Source organism: Lithobates pipiens, unplaced genomic scaffold (assembly GCF_037356315.1).
Source record: "Lithobates pipiens isolate NorthernLeopardFrog02 unplaced genomic scaffold, aLitPip1_a1.2 Scaffold_13, whole genome shotgun sequence".
Lineage (NCBI taxonomy): Eukaryota > Metazoa > Chordata > Amphibia > Anura > Ranidae > Lithobates > Lithobates pipiens.
In genome coordinates, this window is record NW_027507718.1 from 180,821,598 (window position 1) to 180,847,626 (window position 26,029).

The 26,029-nt window shown below is 39.9% G+C and overlaps 1 protein-coding gene across 1 annotated transcript in view; it reads right to left on the reverse strand.

Moving 5' to 3' along the window:
• Window positions 1–26,029, reverse strand: part of COMP (cartilage oligomeric matrix protein) — a 192,903-nt gene that overhangs the window by 105,783 nt on the left and 61,091 nt on the right. The window contains exons 4-6 of the mRNA XM_077475942.1: window positions 24,008–24,183; window positions 17,898–18,035; window positions 422–496 (exon numbers count right to left, since the gene is read on the reverse strand). Of these exons, the coding sequence (XP_077332068.1) occupies window positions 422–496; window positions 17,898–18,035; window positions 24,008–24,183 (389 nt within the window). The remainder of the gene's footprint in view (window positions 1–421; window positions 497–17,897; window positions 18,036–24,007; window positions 24,184–26,029) is intronic.

A 26,029-nucleotide genomic window follows, 5' to 3' on the forward strand; every position in this document is an offset into this window, starting at 1 on the left:
GCCAAATCTCCTAAACTCAACTTCATAAAAGCCTATGTGTCAATGTACACATAGGCCTTTAGCAGAGTTTACTAGCGGTCACATTTAGGTGAGATTAAACCTCCCTCTCCTGAACATGGAAGAATCACTTTCAGGATATGAAAGTTTTGACCCCAGGCCATGGGAAAACGCAAATTGCAGCAAAAAATATGCTTTGCATTTTTGCAGCGTTTTGCATTTTCCCACGGTGGCGGTCAGGATAGGCTAGTGTAAATGTCGCCTTATTGGTCACATCAAAAATCTGACTGTCTGGCTTCTTTAATTTTCAATTCTACCTCCAACTTCACAATCTGTATTTTTTATATGATAACATATGCTACTTGCCTGCGATTTGAGTGAATTAGGAACATGCTGCAAGTAAAACAAATATTAGCATACTTACTTTAGTGTTTGTGCAGACAGTATTGGCAGGACACACTTTGCTTCCACTTCCACATTCATCTATATCCTGACACATCTGTGAATGATAACAACTGTCAATATTTTGTACATTTCATAACACCTTCAGTAAACTCTGATAATACACACATATATACATATACAACAGTTTTAGACAATACTTTGTTAGCTACAACAAGGGGGCAGAGACTATTAAAAATGGTTTTCCACTATTATGACCATTAGACCACTTTTATGTTTACACTGTGTTAAAACTTTCCTGATTAAATTTATCTATGGATCCTTTTGGTTTAAATTGTTTTACAACAGATGGTGCATAGCAACAATTCTTAATCGTACATCACGGGATGGACACTGGCCCACCCAAACAAAAAATTCAATATCTATATATATATATATATATATATATATATATATATATATACACTGTATATATTTTCTTTTTCAAGACAAGTGTGACTGTCATATGGCGTCCACCCAAGATAGGGAGAGCTCCTGCTCAGCGGTCATTTGACAATAGACCAGGTGGTAAGCAGATAAATACCATAGCAGGGAGGTCCCTAATCCTATCTCTAAAGGGGCACATCTTTGTGATGTACTGAAAGTAAACCAGCACATTAACAGAGGAAAAAAATGTTTAACCACTTTACCCCCGGAAGGATTTGCTCCCTTAATGGCCAGGCCCTTTTTTGTGATACGGCACTGCGTCGCTTTAACTGACAATTGCACGGTTGTGCGACATTGTACCCAATCAATATTGCTGCCCTTTTTTTTACCCACAAATAGAGCTTTCTTTTGGTGGTATTTGATCACCTCTGTAGGTTTTTATTTTTTGCTCTATAAACAAACAAAAAAAAAGCAATATTTTTTACTTTCTGCTATAGAAAAATGTCTTCATCAATTTAGGCCAATATTTATTCTGCTACATATATTTGGTAGAAAAAAGAAAAAAAAAACCCAATAAGTGTATATTGATTGGTTTGCACAAAAGTTATCTCATCTACAAAATAGGATATAGATTTGTGGAATTTTTATTTATTTATTGATTTATTACTAGTAATAGCGGTGAGCTGTGATTTTTTTTTTTGCAGGACTGCGACATTGCAGCGGACAGATCAGACACCTGACACTTTCAACACTTTTTTGGGAAACCAGTGACAATAATGCAGTGGTCAGTGCTAAAAATATGCAAAGTCACTGTACTAATGAGACTGGCAGGGAAGGGGTTAATATCAGGGTCGATCAAAGGGTTAAGTGTGTCCCTAGGGGGTGCTTGCTAAATGTGTGGGGGATGGATTCACTTCACTTCCTGGTTAGCAGGAACACAAGATCCCTCTGTTCATCTCTGACAGAACAGCGGTCTGCCTTGTTTACAGTGGCAGACCACCATTCTATCTCTGTGGGGAGCGATCAGGGGTGGCCGGTGGACTTCACTTCCACCGGACCCGATGATTGGCTCCCCCTCTTGCCAATCACCTCGCCTTCAAAAAAGGTACGTATACAGATTTTTCTTTACAGGGCTATATAGGTTAGTGTTAGATCATGGGTGTCTATAGATGCAGGAATTTTAGTTTTAGCATGGACTTTCACTTTAAGATATGGGCCTGTTGGTTAGCTTTCGGGTACAACCTCTCTTATCTGGATATAATGTTTGCAGATGATCCTTGAATTCTGTTCTTTTGTGCATTCTAATAGTTTAATTGATTTTATTTTATCTACTTCCTGTATCTGAGACCAACTCACTTTTATTTAAATACTTTGGTGCTCTGGTGGAGGGAGGGGCTCCCATGGAGGAGCAATGGAAATGAGCAGTAGAGGCCAAGCCAGTGGCGCAGCTCCACCCACCTCCTCCCTCCATCCTCTAGAGGCCCCAGCGCTGCACGAAGACGCACAACAAGATCTCTCTCTCTCTCTCTGCGCCACTGCTGCTGATGATAATGATGTGAGAGACAGAGACTGTCAGTAATATTTTTGGGGGAGGGGAGAATTTCCTTGTTGCCCCCCTGGATCCGCTCCTACAAAGAAGTTGAGTGCACATGCTCAGCGTCATATCCAGAGGTTGTCTTTAGGCAATAGATGTCTGAGTGCTGCCAACATTGCTGCAGAGGTTGAATTGGTGAGAGGGTCAGCCTGTCAGTGCTCATACCATAAGCCGCACATTGCATAAAATTGGTCTGCATGGTTTTCCTCCCAGAAGGAAGCCTCTTCTAAAGATTATGCACAAGAAAGCCCACAAACAGTTTGCTGAAGACAAGCAGACTAAGGACATGGATTACTGGAACCATGTCCTGTGGTCTGATGAGACCAAGATAAACCTTTTTGGTTCAGATGGTGTCAAGCGTGTGGCGGCAACCAGGTGAGGAGTAAAAAGACAAGTGTGTCTTGCATACAGTCAAGGATGGTGGTGGGAGTTGTATGTAGTACCATTTATGGAAAATGGAGGTGTGGATGAGCTTTTAAGTGTTTCCAAGAGCAGTAATGCAGAATTTCTCAAAACACAATTCACTAGCAGTGGCTGGGGTGGAAGCCATGTGTGAAAGTGAACATCCGTGGAACCTGGTAAAAAATAGGAATGCCCCAGCAGTAGCATCAGTGAATAGAGTTCTATGCTGCTAGTTTCGATACTGTTAAAGAAGAGGATTGTGATGGAAGGTTACTAAACCGCTTAGGTATCCATGGTAACACCCAGAAAGAAGAGTCCCATAAATTATATTCTAACTTATCCCACAATTTAAGAATGACTGTGGTAATTTTTTTTAAATCTGGCAAGCCATGCCATTTTATTCTGATTAGGATAGGCCAAGAGATTCTTGGGTTAGTTCTGTTCCATACATATTTAGTAATTAAAGAGAATAGGAAAATAAGCCTGGAGGGTTTCTATAACCCAGATACTGGCCCCCTCATGTGAATGAGTATGATGTCAAATAAAAGTATACCCTAAAAATAGATACCCAAGCATTTGACAAGTCTTTTTTAGTAAAAAATAAATAGGCGGGGGGAGTACAGATTTTACTTGTGACATTAAGAAGGCGATGTGACGGCAGAGATCAGTGATTGGTATTAACTATGTAGATCACCGGAGACACACAAGGGAGAGATAAAAAGTTGTATGGTCTTTCTGTATAAGCAGAGCAGGACAGGAGTGAGCTGAGTCTGTGGCTAACAGTTAAGCCCCCAATTGCCAGACAGTTAAGTTAATCAGTGGGTGATTTAAGTAGCACAAGGTAAATGTGTCTGGTAATTGAGGGGCAAACTGTTAGCAGACTCAGCTCACTCCCCAGCAGCTATGGGGTTAAAGTAGAAATGTAGGCAACATTTTTTTTTTTTTTTGGTTAGAGTAAGTGAGGGTTATAACTTCTGTCAGATTTTTTCTGCCATCTGTGTCCATCTGTGCCATCTGTGTCCTATTGCAGACATTTCCCTTCACTTCCTGTGCCATAGCCCAGTCCATCAACCCTGTCCTCAGGGCCCACTAACAGGCCAGGTGTGCAAGATAACTGAAATACATCATAGGTGATATCATTTGCTGCTCATCATTTGCAGTATTCTAGTCTGCATCTCCCCAAGGTAATACATAAAACCTGGCCTGTTAGTGGGCCCTGAGGACAAAGTTAATGACCACTGCCATAGCCAAACAGGAAGTGAGAGGAAATCTCTGCAAATAAAGGAAATCCCTTGGGGACCCCCAGGTCACCATAACTAGGGTTCTCATTGGAAGATTTCCCCTTTATTACTTTTCTGGGGACAACCCAAAATTAGAGATTTTATTTTACTTTCACTTTCATTAACAATGGTAAACAGGATAAATACAGAGGGTGAATCTCCCAAACGGGGACACAGACAGCAATAAAAATTGACAGGGGTTCTAATCTCTCTCCACTATCCAAAAGGAAAAAAAAAAGTTTTGCCTTTAGTTACACTTTAGGCTGGCTTCACACTGCTGCCGGGTGCGGCTTGCAGCAGGGGTCCGGTGCACCTCTGTACTTCGTTTCAGGGACAAATTTGACAGGAGTTTATGACCGGTTCTCAATGGAGCCGGTTCACATATCTCCGTGGTGGCTCTGGAGCGGCTTGCACAGAGGTCCTGTGCGTTTTCTGGTCCATTTGAAGGCTAAATCCAGGCAAAAATTTGGCCCTGAAATGGACCAGAAGACTCACAGGACCTCTGTGCAAGCCGCTCCAGAGCCGCCATGGAGATATGTGAATCGGCTCCATTAAGAGCCGGTCACAATCTCATGTCATACAAATTGGATGCGACAACCCCGCATCCAATTCCCACTAGTTTGAACCCAGCCCTAAGTCTATACAGCTTCTCAGCTCCCTCCCGTTCTCCTGTGCTTTTTCAGAAAGACCATAACTGGTCAGCTCCAACTGGGCTGTTCCTTGTTAGCACTGGAGGGTTAAGATGAGAAGGAGAAGTGGCTACCGACAAGGAGTCATGACTGCTGGGACCCCGGAAGCAACCTAATACCGGTCATCCTATCTGGTGCAAATGGCTGACAGTACACAAGGGCATGTGAGTTAAATACTCTTGGTAAACTGATCCACTATGATTTAGAGACTGTGAAGCTGTGGAAGTGAACAGTACAGCTTGTGGCATCGGACTGCCGTTGTTAGATGACCCATGTGGGATACAATCATATTGCTATTTAAAAGAATCAATGCCCTTTCCAACAGCACATCTGCACACTGAGCCCAGGTTCTCACTGCTGTGACTTGTCATTCGACTTGAGAGTTCAAAGTCGCATGACAAGTCGCGTCCCATTAACTGCAATGGAACTGTTCTAATTGGTGCAACGTAAGTTGCTCTGACTTAGAAAAAAGTTCCTGCACTACTTTAGGTGCGACTTCAATACGACTTGTATTGACCTCAGTTAAAGCAGTCTTATGCAAGCCTCGATGATGTCGCGCAGGGATGTTGGATTCGAAATTGCGGCAGTGTGAACCCATGCTTACTCTGAATTATAAGGTGGATGGATGGATGTCTGCCTAACTGCCAGAACTTGTAAACCCACAAGATTTTTCACCTTAATGCATTCTATGCATTAAAGTGAAAAAACTCTTGTAGGGCACCAGCCCCCCAGAGCCCCTGTTTTACTTATCGGAACCTGTTCTTTCCCATGATGTGTAGGAACACACCATCTCCAGGCGGTGTCTCGGGTCCTGATTGGATGGATTGATAACAGTGCAACCATTAGCTCCCACTGCTGTCAATAAAATCCAATGATGCAGGGGGCGGGGCTTGAGTCCTGCTGTCTGTGTCAATAGACTCAGCAGCAGGACATGGGAGCATGCCCACACGGGTGTCCCGAAGAAGAGTGCCTCTCTGGCGAGGCACTCGAGAAGAGTATGAGCCACGAGCACCGCTTAGGGACCCCAGAAGAGGAGGCTCGGGGCCCCTTTGTCCAAAACCAACTGCACAGTGGAGGTAAGTATGACATGTTTGTTATTTAAAAAAAAACAACAACCTGAAACTTTAGTGTCCCTTTAACAGCCCTTTATCTATCCGAGGATACTTTGCAACAAGTGGCTTTGTTTTGTTTATTTTTTCAATAGGCACCTTTAGGGAGAGGGGGGAGCAGATACCTGTCTGATTCATTTCTTAAACCACTATTAAACCTTGTAATCTACTGCAGTAGGCAATTCACTGATTGGCTGTAATTCTCTTAGTATGCACCCTCATTTAACAATACAGAAAGGCATCATTTAATGCCAATAAAAAAATGAATGATGATTTGGTAGCAAAACCTATAATAAAAATATGTGCATGCAGTTATGTGTACAATGTCTACATATTATAAACACTTTTAATAATAAATTAAACTTTTTTGACAATACATTTAAAGACTAAAATATTATTACTCAACTTCTCTAAAAAAGCTCACAATAACAATTTGCAAATACATGTAAAAACCTCAGAACTGGTAATGACTGATAACACTGTGATTGTAGGACGATTTGTGCTATAAACAGATGATTTGTGTTAATTTGATTGAAAGACATACAGACTACATGCAGTTGAACATACTATAACACCCTTCAACTATATAGCAAAACTATACAGTTAGGACCATATACTACATATTTGGACACAGGCACAATTTTCATACTTTTGGCTCTCTATGCCATCAGAATAAAACCAAAACAATCCAAATGAATTTGAAGCACAGACTTTCAGCAATTCACAATTCAAGGGGTTGAACATAAAGTGAATATAAAGTCTACACACCCCTAAAATGTCAGTTTTTGTGATGTAAAAAAATGAGACAAAGATATATAATTTTAGATTTTTTTCCACCTTTTTAATGTGACCTATGAACTATAACAACTCAGCTGAAAAAATCTTTTAGGTGGAGGGAAGTAAAAAATAATAATAATAATAATAATAATAATAATAATAATAATAATAATAATATAGTTACATAAGTGTGCACACCCTTAAACTAATACTTTGTTGAAGCACCTTTTCATTTTTTTTCATTTACAGCACTCAATCTTTTTTGGGTATTACTCTATCAGCATGGCACATATATATATATATATATATATATATATATATATATATATATATATTTATCACAAATGTTATCAATATTCCTTTATCCCCTGATAGTGTGTTTTTTTTTGTTTTTACTTTATTACACCCGCTGGGGTGTCTGCGTGTGATTGATTTTTTTATTTGCGATTTTACTCCAGCCTTCTTGTACAACATGTTTTTCAGTAATATCAATATCCTATTTGGAATGATATCAAAGGGTAAGAACACCCCATGGAAATTGTTCTCTTTATCAATACATTTGAAAGGCAAAAACTAGATCTTGATTCAAATAGTGCCTACGGATAAAGGAGATATGCTTGAATAAAAACAAAAATTTGACACACTGACCGATATTCATTTTCAAGGAACTAAATTAACTTCAAATTTAAATCTACTTAAAATCCCTCAAATCAGATTCTGGTGATCCAGATTAGGAGCAAATGATTAGAATAAGCAGTATGCAGGTAGGACTTGTCTTATTTAATCACTAAGTTCACCTTTTGAAAAAAAAGAAATACATTCAAACAAATAAATTTTTCTTAGGAGCCTGCAGAGCATTGAGCCACTGATCAGTGAATTGTGGGTGCAATGTAGGGCTCCTGCACACAGTGGCTAGAGCTTTCCACCCATACCTCTGTTTTTAAATAGTGACAGCGGCTGCAGGGAGAAGAACTCATGCCTGCTGTCCCAATGCGAGATCAGGAGGATGGGGGGGGGGGTGAGCTGTGGTTGCTTAGTAACATGTTACACCCTAAATACGGGTGTAACATATAAAATGTCACATAAGGTGAACTTAGCCTTTAACTTTGAGATATATATGGTCTGGTGTTCTCGTTGCTATTGCTTTATATTCTGTCTTAATGCCAAGATCAACAGAGCTCTCTATGTCCTCAGAAAGAAAATTGCGTATGGCTATGAGTGGCAAGGATTTTAAAAATATTGCCAAATGACTTAATATCAATCATTCCACTGTAGGGAAAATGATCTAAAATGATATATATTTCAAACAATTGCAAATTTGTCCAGGTTTGGCTGGCCTAGCAAAATCAACCTTAGAGCTGACTGATAGATGCTGAAAGAAGTCTCCAAAAAAAAAAACCCAGCTTTTATTCATGAAGTGTTCATGTGTCTCCCACACTGGTTTGGGTCAAAATGGATGCTTCTACAATCAGAAAAAGATTGCACCAATCTGACCTTCATTAGGGGTGTGTTAAGGAATATCTTTGCTGTTCAAAAAGAACATTAGAGTAAGATTACAGGTTGTCATTGAACATATTGGCAAAGATCAAGCCTTCTAGAACAAAGTTCTGAAGTCTAATAAACCAGAAAGAGAGCTGTTTAATTGCAGTAACAGAGATCATGTTTGCCACAAACAGCATCTCAGAAGAAAAAACTTCCTCATACCAACAGTGAAGCGTGGTGGAGGAAATGTTATAGTTTGGGGTCTTGCTTTGTTGCTGCAGGGCCTGGGCAGCTTGCAGACATTGAGTCAACTATGAATTGTGCATAATATAAAAATGTGCTCCATGTGGGCCATTTGTTCAAATGTTGAAGTTGAACCAGAAATTAGTCTTTCAGACTGATCCAAAGCACACTAACAAATCCTCCAAGAAACTGGTTAAAAAAGAGGAGTATTATAGATTGCCTTTAACCCCCCTAATTTGACTCCCATTCTAATATTGAAAGGGGGTTGGAATAGTAAGATCATGCAAGGTAATCTGAAAACCTCTTGCAACTGGGGCAGAATTTTGCATGGAAAAGTGATCAAAAAAGTTCATTGAGCTGATGGTTAGAGACTGGTGGGCAGGTATTTGAAATTCTCCAGTAATTCAATTCTGGGACAAGGAAATACACGTTTCTGATTCCAAGGGTGTACTTACTTTTTTACACAGTACGCCATATACCATATTTTGCTGAACCAATGATTGATTGAAATATATTAAAATGTCAACAATTTTGATGGGGTGTACATCATTTTTTACATGGCTATATGTACGGTGATTTGTATTTCTGGTTTAGCTAGGTCAGTTTGAAAATAACAAAACTGTACAAATGTTTCTATACCCTGACATCTAGTGGACAGAACATATGATTAAATATACAAAACTTTGGAAGAGTTGTATACTATAGATGAAAAATGACTGTGAAATGAAAAAATACACAAAATAGGAAAGTGTGTGTGGGAGTAAATTTCATGTCTGAGGTATTTATTATGTGTTAAATTATTTGCTTATCATTTACTGCTTATTTGTCATCTAAGGTTCCTTTTAGTTGTTCTCTAAAGCTATAAGTGTGTTCACTGCTCACACATCTATTGGATCAAGTCCTGTTGACTGAATATCTAGACTTTGTGTTCTTCAAGATAAATTGAACTCTCAGTAAAATATTTATGTGCCAAAAGGCCCTTGGCCTCAAGCTTTTCATTCTCATTCACTCGCCTTGTGATCAGTGGTGTAATTTGGTTTTGTGCTGCCCTAGGCAAGACTAAAATCGGGTACCCCCTCTATCTAAATTTTTCCCACTCCTTCCTTTTCAAGTGGCTTTGCGGGGCCCTTGGTGGCTGTGCGGGGTCTCTGGTGGTTGTGTGGGGTTTCTGTTAGCTGTGCAGGGTCCCTGGTGGCTGTGTGGGGTCCCTGGTGGCTGTCCGGATCTCTGGTGGCTGTGTGGGGTCTATGGTGGCTGTGTGGGGTCCCTGGTGACTGTGCAGGGTCTCTGGTGGTTGTGCAAACTCCCTGGTGGCTGTTTGGGGTCCCTGGTTGCTGTGCGGGGTCCCTGGTGGCTGTGCGGGGGTCCTGGGTCCCTGGTGGTTGTACGGGGTACCTGGTGGCTGTGCGGGGTCCCTCGTGGCTGTGTGGCTGTATTAGTTTTTGCTGTGTAACTCTAGGATTCATTTTAAACAAAGAAAGAAAAGGCTGATTGCAGCTGACATCCTTTAAATTCCTAAAAATGTAGCCATGATTATTATAATTATTTAATTTAGTTCTCCATTCCAGCCTACTGGGCATGGAAAGGGAGAAGGCTGCGCATACTCATAAAGACCTGGTTGATTTAGTGTCTCAGCATGCCAGAATATTAACCACTTCAGCCCTGGAAGATTTTACCCTCTTCCTGACCAAAGCACTTTTTACAATTTGGCGGTCAAATTGCATGGTCATGCAATGCTGTACCCAAACTAAGTTTGCGTTCTTTCTTCCCCACAAATAGAGCTTTCTTTTGGTGGTATTTGATCACCTCTGCGTTTTTTTTGCGCTATAAACAAAAAAAGAGCGTCAATTTTGGAAAAAAAAAATTTTTTTTTTACGTTTTGCTATAATAAATATTTCCCGAATTTTTTTTTTTAAAACAAATTTCTTCATCAGTTTAGGCCAATATGTATTCTTATACATATTTTTGGTAAAAAAAATCCCAAAAAGCGTATATTGGTTTGGGGAAAAGTTATAGTGTGTTTACACACATAAATCCCTGCTCTGGCTCTCGTGCATGGGATCGCACGTGGTTGGCGGCAATCGCGTCCGCTGGCCACGTGCATCGGGTCCCCCACTGTGCAGTGGGTGTGCGTGCGTGCCTCCGGTGGCACTTGTGCGCCCTCTGGTGGCTCTCCAGGGCAAAGCCGTATATATTTATGGGATTTCGCCCAGGAGAGCCATTCTGCCGCAGTATATCTGTGTGAGCCCTTTGGAAACCGGTTAAAGGAACTGTGCAAGTTAAAGCAGTAGATGGACAAGAAAACATATGCCAGAAGGGAGAAATCAGAAGGTTATTGATGATTTAAACAAGTGGATAGGAAACATGCTAGTGGAGAAAGAATAGACTGATGGAGCAGCCTATTTCTCAAGTGTCCAGAATGTAGGGCTTGAAAGGTGAATTGTATAAGAAGAAAGTCTCTGTCCAGGAATCAATTGTAACTAAAAGGCTATTGGCAGAAAGGCAAGTTTCTTTAGAAGAGGAAATAAGTATGTTTTCTTCACAAGTAAGTGATTTACTGACAGAAAAAACAGAGAAGAGAAGACAACAGACTTAGGTGTCCGTTTATGAAGCAGTGATCAGTGGCGATCCCGAGGATCGCCTCTGATCACAGCCCATAAACGGTTTATGAACCAGAGATAATTGGGGGAGAAGTGTTTGGACATATTCTCTCACCAATGATCTCCGCACACTTCTCATAGACTGACACAGTAACGGACAGTTTATGAAGCTGCGATCTCAGCGCTTCACTGGCGATCTGAGTCAGAATTCACACTCCACGATTCACCAGCTCAGAGGTGGAGAATTGGGGAGTGAAGAGAGAATCTGAGGGGATCTGAGGAGGAAAGAGGAAGATAATTAACTTCCTTTTATATATATATATATATAAATATATAAATATATATATATATATATAATGTGTGTGTGTATACATGTATATATATATATATATATATATATATATATATATATAGTGTGTGTGTGTGTGTGTGTGTGTGTGTATACATATATATTTAATTTAGGGGGACTCCTTATTTATTTATTTTTTTCCTTATTAACCATGCCGTCTGGAGCTGTGATAATTTATCACTGCTTAATAAACTGACATCTCTGTGTTTCCATGAATTTCTGGTACTGTGATCTCGTAAAGTCTGGCGAGATTCCAGTATCAGGGGCCGTTCTCCACTGTTGGAAGCATTTATAGATCGCTTCACTCCTCCAAGAGTGAAGCGATCTGCTCTGCTTCATAAACAGGCACACAGAGGAGAAAGATCTCCTCTGACAATGCCGGAGAATGAAGCAGTGAATAGATTTCACTGCTTCATAATCGGACACCTATGTGCTTTTATAGTTCAGGATGATGTTCAAGGAGCTTTATGTTTTACAAAGAGAAACCAGGAAATGTTTAAATTGTAAAATAGTTTTTCTTGCCAAGAGGAGCTGATGCAAAGGAATATTGTGAACAAGATTCTATTTCTTTGTTGAAATATCTCAGTGAACAGAATTCCAGGGTTTCAAAGGACAAGGTACAATGATGCAGACTTTGTGTGAAATTCCTTGGTCACTGTCTAGGCCCTGGAACCAAACACATTGACATTGAAAAGAGTAAAAGACAAAACATTTGTCATCAGCAAGGCTGAGTGTCAGAAACCATGAATCAGACCGAGACAGAAGTACAATTAAATCACACTTGTTTATTAAATAAAAAGGTAAATAGAGAAAGTGTAGTCAAAGCATAGCCAGAATCCAGTAACTGGATCAAGTAGTCAGCCAGTCCAGAGTTCAGTAACCAGCTTGGGTAATCAACCAGGCCAGAAGTCAGGGATCCAAGTAGAGCAACAGCAAGCAGGATAAGGAGCCAGAAGGGATGTCAGCAATCCAGTCTTTGAACAGAACCGCATGAGATGGTTTCTTGTGATGTTACCAAGGCGAAGGCAGATATGAAATGAGCTGGACAGCTTTAAGTAGGCAGGTCAGACGAGCTGGATAAGGAAAAGCTGGTAACTGTGGAGAGAGATGGGAGCTGGCAATTAGCTGACAGCTGAGCAGCCAGCCCAGAGAAGGAAGGGCTAAGCCAGCCCTGACACTGAGCAGGTATGAAGCAATCCTGCTTGAATCAGGAGAAATAGAATTGAAAAGCTGTACTACAATCAATCCTGCCAGCTTTCTCCCAGAGAGAAAATAAGACCTCGAAGAGGACGGTGACCACAACTGCTTAAAACGTATGGAAGAAGAAATGCAGCAAATCTCCCCAGTGAAGCACACTCCTCTAGAATATCCTGATCTGATCCTGTCTGAAAAAAGAGGGAGTCCCAAGAATGGCATATGTGGTCACAACATTGGAGGAAGTGATTGAGACCCAACTACTCCCTTCATCACTTTCAGCATGGGTTTCCAAAGTGGTAGCACTCACTGCGGCCTGTGAGGCCGCAAAGGATCAAACAGCCAACATCTACACTGATAGCAGGTGTGCTCTTGGAGTAGTCCATAATTATGGACCCATATGGAAGAACAGAGAATTCACAACTGCTGCAGGAGAACCAATTCAAAACTTGAAATATGTTCAAGAAGTTTTTGAAGCAGTCACTCTCCCAAAGGAAGTAACCATTCTGAAGGTCAAGGCACATACTGGAGGACAGACCATGGAAGACCTGAAAATTAGAAAGAATGAACATCCCAAAATTTTTAATAATAACCAACTAATAATAACTAACTATTAAATTATAGGTATTGGAATTTCCTTTCAAATTTGGCTGTTAGTGAACGTAATGAATATGAATTTATCTGAAGTTATGCATTATCTGAAAGAAAGAATGCCACATCTAAACAAACAGAACAAAACAAAACTAAATAATAATAATAATAATATGTTTTTTTTTATAATTATTATTATTAATGTTATTTATTATTATTAATTTGTTACGATCCATTCGTTTAGGTATGGCATTTTTTTTACAGACAATTTGTAACTTCGGATACATTTGTATTCGTTATGTTCTCTAACAGCCAAATTTGAAAGAAAATTCCAATACCTATAATTTAATAGTTAAGTTATTATTAGTTAGTTATTACAGGCATACCCCACTTTTAAGTACATAATGGGGTTTATTTACTAAAGCTGGAAAGTGCAAAATCAGGCTCACTTCTGCATAGAAACCAACGGGCTTCCAGGTTTTATTACCAAAGCTTAATTGAACAAGCTGGGGTTAGAAGCTCATTGGTTTCTATGCAGAAGTGAGCCTGATTTTGCACTTTCCAGCTTTAGTAAATAAACCCCATTGTGTACTTAAAAGTGGGGTATGCCTGTATTTCAGATTTTCTAGTTTTCGAGATTTTTATACTTATTTTTGGATTTTTGTTCTTTTGAATTTCCAGATTTTCGTTCTTATATTCAGATTTTTGAATTTTTGAATTTTTGAAATGTCCAATGTTCAAAATGTACAATTCCTAATTTCTGAATTTTGAATTTCCAAATTTTCAAATTAAAAATTTCTGAATTTTCGAATATCGAATTTCGGAAATTTAGAATTTTCGGATTTTCAAATTTTGAATTTGCAAATTTCCGAATATCAAATGTTCGAATTTCTGAATATTTGGAAAAATTCCGAAATTCAAAAATTCGGAAATTCTGATATTTCTGAACTAATAAATTTGTCTAAATTTGTTAAATGAATTTGGAACTAAACAAATTGCACATGTCTACTAATTACTGATTTTGCAAAGGAAGAAGAAGCCCGTAAAAGATTGAAGGAAAGAAGAGAACAAATACAGAAAGAGAAAGAACTGATTAAGAAATTGCAAGAATCTGCACCTGATGATTGATAGGAAATCCTGGAATGGGACGGAGCAAAGAAAGACCAAGATGGGCTTTTGTAAAAGGAGAATGCAATATGTGTCCCACCTCAAATGGAGACGATGATCATGCAAACAGCCCATAGCCCAGGTCATGTGGGCCCTAAAGCAATGGAGTGAAACATTAAACAGGCTGGTTGGTTTATTCAATACTCCAGAAACGCATGTCAAGACTTTGTTGAGGGATGCATAATTTGTGCTAAAAATAACCCAGGAAAACTGACCAGAGTAACACAGAGACATTTAGCCAAGCTGCTTTTCCCATTCCAAAGACTTCAGATTGATTATATCCAGTTGTCCAAGTCAGGCCAATACCAATATGTTTTAGTGTGCGTAGACATGTTTCCGGGCTGGATAGAAGCATGGCCGGCAACTAAAGCAAAAGCCAAGACAACAGCAAGGAAGCTCCTTTGCAAAATATGTCCTTTTGGTGTCCCCAAAACCATTGAGAGGGACAGAGGAACACATTTTATTAGACAGATCATGCAAATAATATTCAAGGACTTGGGAATTGAGCAGGCCTTCCATACCCCTATCATCCTCAGAATTCAGGGAAGGTAGAAAATATATATAATGGAATCGTTACAGGTTAGCTAAATTAATGTGGGAAAGGGAGGAAGGGTCAGTAAAGAAACAATGGCCAGAACTGTTGCATCTGGTTCTTTACAGCGTCAGGACTACCCCTAATTATAAGTTAGAGAATGCACACCCTTATGAAATTTTGTTTGGGAGCCCACCTAGACAGGGTTGTATTTTCCACATCATACTGCTGTAATGTTATAATGATTTTTTTTATGTAATTGTCTAATACAAGCAACTAACTGTGATGCACAAGCTTGTTTTTGAATTGATTCCAGATCAAGTAACTGGAACACATGATTTACAACCAGGTGATTGGGTCCTAGCAAAAGAACATGTTAAAGAACCTTTGCGACCAAAGTTTGAAGGACCCTACCAAGTGCCCCTGTCAACAGTCCCAGCTGTAAAGTTGGAAGGAAAGTAGACATGGATACATGCCAGCCATTGCAAGAAAGTATAGCCAATTTCAAAAAAATGAGTAAACTACTGTTATGCCTTTGCTTGATCTTAGCAATCAAGGCTATACAGGAAAATCACCTGTACAAATTACACATGATGGCAGGCATAAGGGGTAATTTGAGTAATTTCTAGATCTGTTCACATAGGCCAGAGAGTTCAAAAAGGCACACATCTGATATCCTTTCCCATTAACTGAACACCTGGAAAACGGTATCCTTAGGCCCCTTTCACACTGGGGTGGTGCAGGCGTCGGCGGTAAAGCGCTGCTATTTTTAGCGGCGCTTTACGTGGATGTTTTATCAAGGAGCTACTGAATCTGACCATCACATGAACCTATTTTCTGCCAGACCACTATTTTTGTTTTTTTACATACATTCAAATATGAGTGTTTCTTACAAAAGTAGCGGGTGTCTCACTCTATAAACTGCGATCCCGCCAAGCTGGCAAGAACAATGTACACAGGCTTTCCAGTTTAAGTTAGGGAGAGCTGCCTGCAGCAGCTGCAAGGGGGATTTTCACCCCCCCTCCTTCTTCCTGTTTCACTGACTGAGTAAATGTAATGTGGGAGCGGACACACATAGAGCTGTGCATTCAGATGCCTCTCTTGTGGCCCTATTGGCAGGAAGAAGTAAGTCAATTAAAGGCACAATTACAGCAGCCAATCAGAGAGACTGTACTAAGCTGCTGGAAGCAGCTGCAATGGATTCTAGGACATGCAGTTCACCAAGTGGCTCTATAGCCTGGTATTCAGGAAGGAACTACAAAAAAAACAGGATTCTCTGTGACAGGAAAGTAAAGACTCCATTTTGTGTCCTGAGGAGAATTCAGTCAGCCTTGAGGGAGGAAAAAGACCAGACTTGAGGGAGAGATGCTGTCTCTCAGATGATCTCCCCACACGATTCAGGCCTCCACTGCCAGTTGGGATGTCCAGCCTAAGAGAGGGGGATCCCAGGTGTATATTGAGGTGCACCTACACAGAAAGATGTTCGTTTGGGCCTTGATCGCAGGATTTGGTGAGAGGGCATGTCTGCCCATCTGCAGGGAACAGACACTGCACTACAGAAGGAGTTATTTGAATGCTGTATACAGACATCATTACTGGTAGTCATCTTTCTGACACTTGTAGTACCACAGGGATAAAGGGACAAGGCTACCCATTTCTGGGACATTGTATACAGACATCATTGTCCTCTCACCTTGTTGAACAAAACCATGTCTGTTTCACTTGATAAACTGGGCCAGTTGTGTTGTTTGGCCCTGCTATCCAAGAGTTTAAGTGCACCAACAAAAGTGGCTAGCTGAAGACATCAAATCTTATGTTTGCTTCAAAAGGACTGAAACTCCTAGTGTCCTACGGATCCGCACACACATACTCAGGGCTCTGTACTGTACTGCTCTATGGGACAGGAGAAAGAAGCCTGACACAAAGGGAGTCATTCCTCTGCTCTCCTCCTGCCTGGACTTATAGAGCTAACCTGAGTAGAGGTAACCAATCCAATTTAACTTGCTTTGTTTGCCATTTAAGTGTGCCTCTGCTATTGGGGACATGCTAGTGTTTGAAATCCCCTGAAAGCAGCTTGAGTGTTATTTTTCTCTTAAATCTCGGTTATTGCTCTCTAGTTGATTACTTGCATATATAATGTTACTGTTTGTTATTCTTCCACAGAAATATTGTAGTAAAGACAATCTCTGTGTTTTATTATAACGTTTGTGTTTCTCAGTGGTTATTACACTTACACTATTGCCAGGTGTGCCAGAGGGGATTGAGGTTGTTATTGGGGTTGAGAGACAGAGTAACGGACTAAACTAACTTAAGCAGCTCCTTCAAGGGTATCTCTACACATAAAATATACTTAAAATCCTAAAATAAAATACTGTATATTTTCTGAAAGCAAAGGACCTGTAAAATAAAATTATGGTAGTTGCAGTTTTTTATTTTTTTTATGTGGCATCCTATTTTACTCAACTGCTTACCAAATCTATATTTTCAGAAAAAATACAAGAGAAGCAGAAATCACTGGACAGTTTTCGTCTTATTTTTTTATTATCTTAGATGCTCTTACCCATCATGGTCTTAAAAATATACACAATGTTATTATGAAAATTTGTATTTTTTCTTATGAATAGTACAGATGCGGTACTGTGAGCAGCTAAACCTTAAACAACCTTGTTTTTAAAATGAATATAAAAAGCTTCAGAAAGTGCATATTTTGCTCTGTGCCAGCAATGATTTACTGAATCTTCATTGGTGCCAATTCATACATTTTAATTGTGCTCACTGGGCTTTGAAAATTTCAATGACGTGCATGAGTGTAGTCTCTTTTTTTAACAAATCAGGGCATGCTTTTATTTCCTCTGCTGGATATAAGAATGATATCATTCAAACAAATTAGCTTAACCTAAATACATAGTTACATAGTTAGTCAGGTTGAAAAAAGACACAAGTCCATCCAGTTCAACCACAAAAAAAAAATAAAAAAAATTTTTTTTTTTTTTTAGCTCCCCTTAACATTTACTGTATATTATGAACAATATATATTTTTGGAAAATCTTCAGCAATAATTACCTGCTTATTCGCTCTAGCAAACTCCAGGCCAACTCCTTGTACCCTCTTTCCTATATAGCCAATAGGACATGGGTCACAGTGGAATCCAGGAGATGTGTTGACACAGCGAACACGGGGAAAGCATGGATTCACAGAGCACTGGAAAGAGAAATCATTGATATTGGTGCAAGTATAACTAGATGTTTACCTATACATCTACTACAGATAGTTTTGAAATGATTAAAGGCCAGTTGAAGATAGTTATAAAGGCTAAATTCAGTGTACAGAAAATGTTGTAAATGCCGTGCATTTATAGTTCAACTCCCTTTTTGATTGAAGCCTGTAGTTGTGACTATTGTTGCTGTTTGATTTTGTCAGCAGTTTGTTCAAACAGGTTAAAAATCAGCAAACCCGACTACAAACACTATTGACATCAATGATTGTTTGGCAGTCTAGAAGACTGCCGCAGCGCTGTATGAGGGCTTCTACAGGATCTGTGGTGATCCTAAGGATCTCTAAAGCACTTCCTGTCCACCCTCTATTTTGCCAGCAACCATAATGGTGCTTTTGGGTGCTTTTATAACTATTCTAAGCTTAGATGTGGTCTTTTAGAGGAAAACAAAGACATGATTGGCCACCTACTTGACAGCTAAGTCACTGATTGACCAGGATGCCCTGACCAATCAGTGAATTTGCTGTGAACAAGGTAGGCTATCATAGGATTTGTTTACATCTGCCCATCCCTAGCATTAGATGTGGCAAAAAAGGAGCCCAATGACTGCATTATGGCCATCGCCAAAATAACAGCTTGAAGAGGATACTGCTTCTAAAGCCGCGTACACACGGGCGGACTGTATGGCCTACTTAGTCCGTCATACAATCCGACGGACAGTCCGTCCTACTTTCGAATGAACGGACTTGACCACACACGGATGCACAAACAGTCCGTCGAAAGCTTGCTCGATGACGTGTACAGCACGTACAACGGGACTAGAAATAGGAAGTCCAATACACAGCAATGCAACCTTTCGCCGTGTAAATCCTTACTGAGCATGCGCCATTCTTAGTCCGTCGAACTAGCCTACTGACGAGCGGATTGTCCGCTGAAACCAAAGTATGATGGACAGTATTTCGAAAAATCCGAAATACTTAGTACGCCAGACTGCACGCTGAAAAAGTCAGCTGAAGCCCACACATGAGCGGACTGTCCGCTGAAATGTGTTTCGACGGACTAAGTAGGCCATACAGTCCGCCAGTGTGTACGCGGCTTTATTTTCCTGATTTTAAATGACCACATCCTGGAGACTGTCATTTCGTGGCAGGAGAGTGCCATGTCCAGATCGGCAGTTGATGGGTCATTGTAATTGCCATCAATTAGATTGATAAATGACTTGATTAATGTATACATTGCTGAATACCATGATTGATGCTGGATTTGCTTTTGGAGACAATAACAAACTTTATTTTAAAAGCTGGTAAGTATGTGTTTGTGTTTTCCTGAAAGGATTTTTAGTTAATTGATGGTGTGTTTTTTGTTGTTGTTTTTTTGCTTTTAAGTCTCATGTGGGAATGGGTAATGGGTAATGGTCACTAATGCACCCATGTGCTCTTTCCACTGGGAGGGAGTGGATATCTGACTACCCCATTACTATAAGGGGGCTTCTAAAGGAATATGGCCTGGAATGGTTTAGGAAGGGGGAACTGCATGCTTGCTGCCTTACCTTACATTTAGAATGAAGCTGTTTTTAAAGAGCCCACAAACATGCAATTCTTCTGCTAGTTAGGTCTTTTCTCTCTTTACAGAGCTTTGTAATGATGGCAATGTACCATTTGATTTTTATATATTCAGGTAGAACCAAATGCCAACAACATAATGTTCTGTATACCTCATTGCTTACCACATATGATTAATCTTTATTTTTACTTAATTCCTTTTTTTTTTCCTTGTGACATGTATCCCAGAAAACAGTAACCTTATCATTTTTGCTGCCTTTAGAAAAGACAAAGCATAAGTAATTAAAAACCCTAAATTTGGTGCACATGCAAAGCCATCTGATGACGAATGCCACCTAAGCAAGTTCCACACTTTACTGTCATCAGCAAGTCCATAATACCAGTTCCTCTTATCTGGAACACTCACCGCCTCTTGAAGCACTTCAGTAACATCCAGGTAACTTTAATTGCTGCAATTTTGCTTCTAAATGCCCACGGTAAACACTGCAGCAGGTTTAACAAGAATGCCTTCTCGAAAGCTACAGGCAAGATGGAGTTGACAGGCCCTGGGACTGACAACACCTCTTAGACTCCACCGGACACTAAGAATGCAATGGCAATGCATGCCCAAATTACTCCTTCTCGGGACTCTTTTGCCCAATCAGATCACTGAATGCCACTTCTAAACAGATAGCAGACAAACTTTCTTGGGTGACACATAAGATTGGCATAGATGTTCCTAATGCCGAGATCAGTTTGCATGACTGTGAAATTGCGTCCCTCAAAGATTAAAATCATTGTATTCCTTATAAAACTGAGAATGCTGAAACTGCTTCAGGAGGATCAATTTGCACAATAGAGGCCTACCTGAGAACATTACCAACCTCCGTGCTAATACAACATCTTTGTTTCAGAAGCTGATCCCATCTATACTTTTAGAGCACCTATCAATTATACTATCAATCAAAAGGGCCCACAAGACCGTCACCATAAGATGGCGAGAAAGCCCCCTTAGGGATACAATTGCGAAGAGCTTTTATTTCCACACAAAGGAAACTTGCCTGCAGAAATCATGTGAACAGCAGCAACAGTGCTTCCAGGGTCATCTTTAAAATATTTGCAGATCTTGAACCCTGGATATTAGCTAATTGAAGAGCCCTGGAGCCAGTACTCCAAGTTTTGCAGAAACATCAAATCACAAATACTGTAGATAAGGGTTCCGATTCTAGCTCACCTTCACTTTTCTGGACAAGCAATACACAAGTAAATCTCTGGGAGTGATGCCAAGTTACCCGACAATGCTCCAACTTGAAACTTGAAACCCTGATCCTTTTCTTGACTTTGCCAAAGCACCCTCCGCAAGAACAAAGCCCATTGATTTCCTACAACCAAGTAGCTTCACCTAAACAGCACAGGTTAAATATCGACTCTTCACAAACCAGCATTCAATTTACCAACACACGCTGAAGGTTGCTTGCTGCTTGTGCGTAATTCAGAACCCAACTTCTTTTTCTACCACTCCCAAACACACAAATCTTATCTTTTAACACCCTTTTTGCACATCACCTTGGATTTTCACATCTGCCCACATTACATTATAGACAAGGTGTACATGCCAGGGCAACCTCTAGAACTTGATCATCTGTCAACTTAAACTGGACACGTAACCGATCCCTGGCCAATGTCTATGTCCTGGAAGTTGGAACTCCTTAGGATATGGTGGACTATGGGTTTATTGTTATTTTTAAGATTTTAATTCTAGCATTTAAATGTGAGGGTGGGTGCACCTCATGCCAGGGAAGCTTCAATATGTTTTACTTCAATACCTTAAAGCTATACAGTCTACTGTCTATTGCAATGCTGTCACTTTTAGCCTGCTAAGCATAATCCTTTCTCAGCTTTACTGATGCAGTAAGCACACTTTACAATCAGCCCTGTTAAACCCACAGGTGTCTGTTGGGCTGCACCCCACATGGAACACTAGGGTTGATTTACTAAAGGCAAATAGACTATGAACTTTGCAAGAGCAGTTGCTCCAGAGCTTAGCAGATGAGGTAAAACTTTACTTCACAAGAATATCCAAAATGCAAGGAAAATAAAAAATACAACATGATGGAGGTCAGCAGAGCTTTGTCTCATTTAACAAGTTCTGGAGCAACTGCACTTGCAAAGTGCACAGTATATTTGCCTTTAGTAAATCAACCCCAATATGTTCAGTTTTATCTTCTTGTCGAAAAGTTAAAGTATGCGTCCTATCATGTACAAATGCATTCATTAGCCCTTTAAGTTTACATTTGAATGCATTACACTATGGATCTGAAGTTGAGTGTTAAAGAGTTAAACCTCCACAACATGTCAAGCAAATATGAGTACCAGAGATAACTGAAACATCTTTAATTAACACTTCCATCAAACAACCTACTTACCCACTTTAATTTACTATTTACTAGGACCCTTGTCTCCCAAATTTCCAATCCCCCCCCTTTTTTTTATCTTGATCTTTGAGTGCTTGAAGAATCTACTTTGTTAAATTCCCACGGTTGTGAGAAAAAATGCACACACCCTATATCTGAGCACCACATATTGTATTAACTTGTTTTATAACTCAGCTTGTTATAATATCTTTTCTTGGGAAAGTAATATATTTTGACATCTCTCGTACCTCTGACGACTTTAATAAGCCTGATATTTGATCACGAGTTGGCTTGCAACTGTGATCAGTGTTCCACTTTCTCCAACAATCTACCTTATTTAATGCATTTTTAGCCCAGCTTTACACCTATTCATTGTTTTAAAGCATTTCCACCACACTGCACACACAAGAATCCCTGACTCCACTTACCTAGGACTCACAAGGCTACTTCATCTCTATTGCTTCCCCTGATCCAAACCCTGCCCTGCTGACTTGGCCTCACAGTCTAATCCTTTCTTCACCCCTTTGACACTCTTGCATAGCATGGTCTCAATTATTATATCTTGATCTTGGGGCAAATTATCACAAGTGCCATCATTACAATCTGTTCGGAAGAGGACCACTGTTCTTCCCACTAGGTGACCTGACTGGCTATTTAAGGCACCACTCATGTTCTACTTTAACCAGGCACAGTCATTAGCCTAATAAGCGTACTTTGGCATTCAGATATTTTCCCTTCTTAAAGAAAGAAATCATTTGTGTCCACATACTTCTCTTGCTTCACTTTTTTCTTTCATCTTGAGGAGGTACGGAGGGGCTTTTTCAGCTAAACATACCCTCCTCCAGACTATTGCAGTAAATGAGAAGCAGATAAAATCTTAGTATAAAAAAAATCTCAACTCTCTCTTTAGCTGTCCTTTGAATATTTTAGTTCCTTGACAGATTTCTTTAGCAGAAAACGTGAACCTTTACTCCAAGTAAGAATAAAACTGAAACATTCAGGTAGTTTATTGATAGGATATCTCACAGCTAGATCTCCTTCTTCAGGTAAGCATGCTCAATTTTTTTTTCTCTAATGCCACGTACACACGATCGGACTATCCGGCGGACTTAGTCCGGCGGACAAACCGCCGGACTTTGCACCAGTGGTCCGCCGAACGAGCGGACCTGCCCACACACCACTGGACTTTTGAAATGAACGGACTTTCCCACACATGGAGAAAAGTCTGTTCATTTTGAACACATCTCCAGGTAGACGGGACTAGCAAAGGAGGTCAATGTCGCCGCCTCCATCGGCGAGATTGACACCTCGCTGGCCCCATCACCTGGTATGGACTTAAAGGGGAAGTCCTACGCCGAAAAAACTGCGTGGGGGTCTCCCCCAGGGTCCATATTAGACCCTTATCCGAGCATGCAGCCCGGCCGGTCAGGAAAGGGGGTGGGGAGCGAGCGAGCGCACTTATGTAAGGGGACTTTGATGCAAGTAAGGCACTATTGTAAAAGGGGGACACTGATGCCGGGGAATTGATGTAAGAGGGAACATCAATATAAAGGGAGGAATTGATGTAAGGGGGCTCTAAATTAAGCAGGAACACTAATGTAAAGAAGTAAGGGGGGCTTAGAATTAAAGTGGGACACTGATGTAAGGAAGAACATGGTTGTAAAGAGGGATACTAATGTAAGGATGGAGCATTGCTATAAGGAAGGGGGGCACTGTAAGGTGGGACTCTGTTGTAAAAAGGGATCCTGATGATAGGAGGGACTCTCCTATTATTACAATAGCAATAATATTCCCATGAAGACTATTCAATTACAATTTACTATTTCAAGGATAATGTCCTAGGACTTAATAGATGTTTGTGATATATGCTTGTGTGAAGAATACATTTTGTGTGATTTTTGATTACTGTAGTAATACATTTAACATATTTTGAATTAAAAAATTATTTCTTTACATGATTTTTTTGATAATTATTTTATGATTGATGTAGTGAACTGTGATTACCTCATTAATATCAGTGCAGTGTGTGCCATTTCCAGAATAGCCAGGTGGACATGGGCCACATGAAAATCCAGATCCTGATTTTGTGCAGGTAACTCCAGCAAAGCAGGGATTAGGTACACATCCATTTTCAAAAGCTGTAACAGCAATTTGTAGACCAGTGGCTTTTGTGTGAAGTCCTGCGTAAATAGGGAAAGAAAAAGTGCTATATACACTTAAAAAATCTAAATGCACATAAGTAAATATTTAGTTACCAGAGCTTTTAGATGGAAAAAAATGTGGAATCAGTTTGGGTAGGTTTTGCAGGTTTCCGGAAGTGAGGCTTGTAAAAATATAGAAAAAAGGTTGCTACATTTCTGTCAGATAGTATTGTTGTGTTTGTTTTTTTAGTCCTGGAAATTTTATAAAGATATTTAGAAATTGTTGAAGAAGATTGATCAGAATTTCAAATCTTTTGACAGGTAAAATTGTAAACAAATGTATTTTAAATGTGTATTTAGCTGTTCAAGTGGAACCTCCCTTTAAGGCTTTAAGTTAGCAATTTTCCAGCTTTATATGTAAACCTTAGATTAATGTCTTATATAGAGAATTATGTTCAGAAAGTTCAATGATTTTCAAAGTGCAGTTTGAATGCACTTATGAAATGGCCTTCAAAGACTGCTATCGCTGCATCCCATTCAGAAGCACTCCCACATTCTTGTATGTGAACATGTGCACTGAACATTGGCTGTAGTTTGAAGTGATTGTAAAAGGGAATAAAAAAAAACAAAAAACAAACATGTCATACTTACCTGCTCTGTGCAATGGTTTTGCACAGAGCAGCCCCGATCCTCCTCCTCATCTCGGGTCCCCCACTGCCGAGTGCCTCCATAGCAAGCCACAGACAATTCGAATTTTAATAATAATAATTATTATTGATCCAGTAATTTTTTTAAATAGCTTTACTTTTACAGAGTATTTTTGTCATACTCACTTATATAGTCACAAACAGTAAACTCAGTTACCCTAATAGTAAAAATGTTGCAGCGATTATGGTTATTACAAAATTTGAAACCCCAAAAAAACTCATAAGAATTTGGGACCTTACCTTCTGTGTCTTCATGAAACATTGCTTAAAAGTAAACTAAGGTGTTTCAGTAACCCTCTAGATTTCTGATTGATGGTTGTGAGAAAAAGAAGACCACTATGAAATGATTAAGAATTTAGCATAATTAAACCAACTAATTAAAATAATCGTTGGCTATTGTTGTTATTGTTGTTATATGTCTGGCTATTGCTTAATATTTAAGGCCATAACTGGACAGAGAATACACATTCACAGCAAATTCTGGTGTGTTAAATTAAGCTCCCACCAGAATCTTTTCTACAGAGTGCTCATTTGGACACTTTTTTTGTGTGAACTTTTCACTTTCTAAAACTGCTAAGCCGCAGTTTGTCTTGTGGATTTTTATCGTATAGGAATCAGATATCGACTGCTAATTTCGAGTGCAGAAAAGGCAAACGGATGTGGGGCTGTTTCTTATTTGCAATCTGCTTCTCTCCTGAGAAAACTCTAGTCTATTTAAACTTAAAGCGGAGTTCCACCCAAAAATGGAACTTCGCTTTAAGGGAAGGTGACCCCCTGACATGCCACACTTGGCATGTCATTATTTTGGGGGAGGCGGGAGCGGAAACCCTCTTTTCTTGATCATACATCACGGGACACAGGAGCTTCATTACATAGTGGGTTATATAGGCACCTCTGGTGATTGGACACTGGTTGACCCCAATTAAGGAGAATTCCTCCCCTATATAACCCCTCCAATATGGGAGGCATCTCAGTTTTTTCGCCAGTGTCTATGGTGGTTGGTCACGTAAAACTTTAGCTCTGTGTAGGTCCCTGCGGGGGCCTAATGACGCGTACACACGGGCGGACTGTATGGTGTACTTAGTCCGTCGAAACACATTTCAGCGGACAGTCCGCTCGTGTGTGGGCTTCAGCGGACTTTTTCAGCGTGCAGTCTGGCGTACTAAGTATTTCGGATT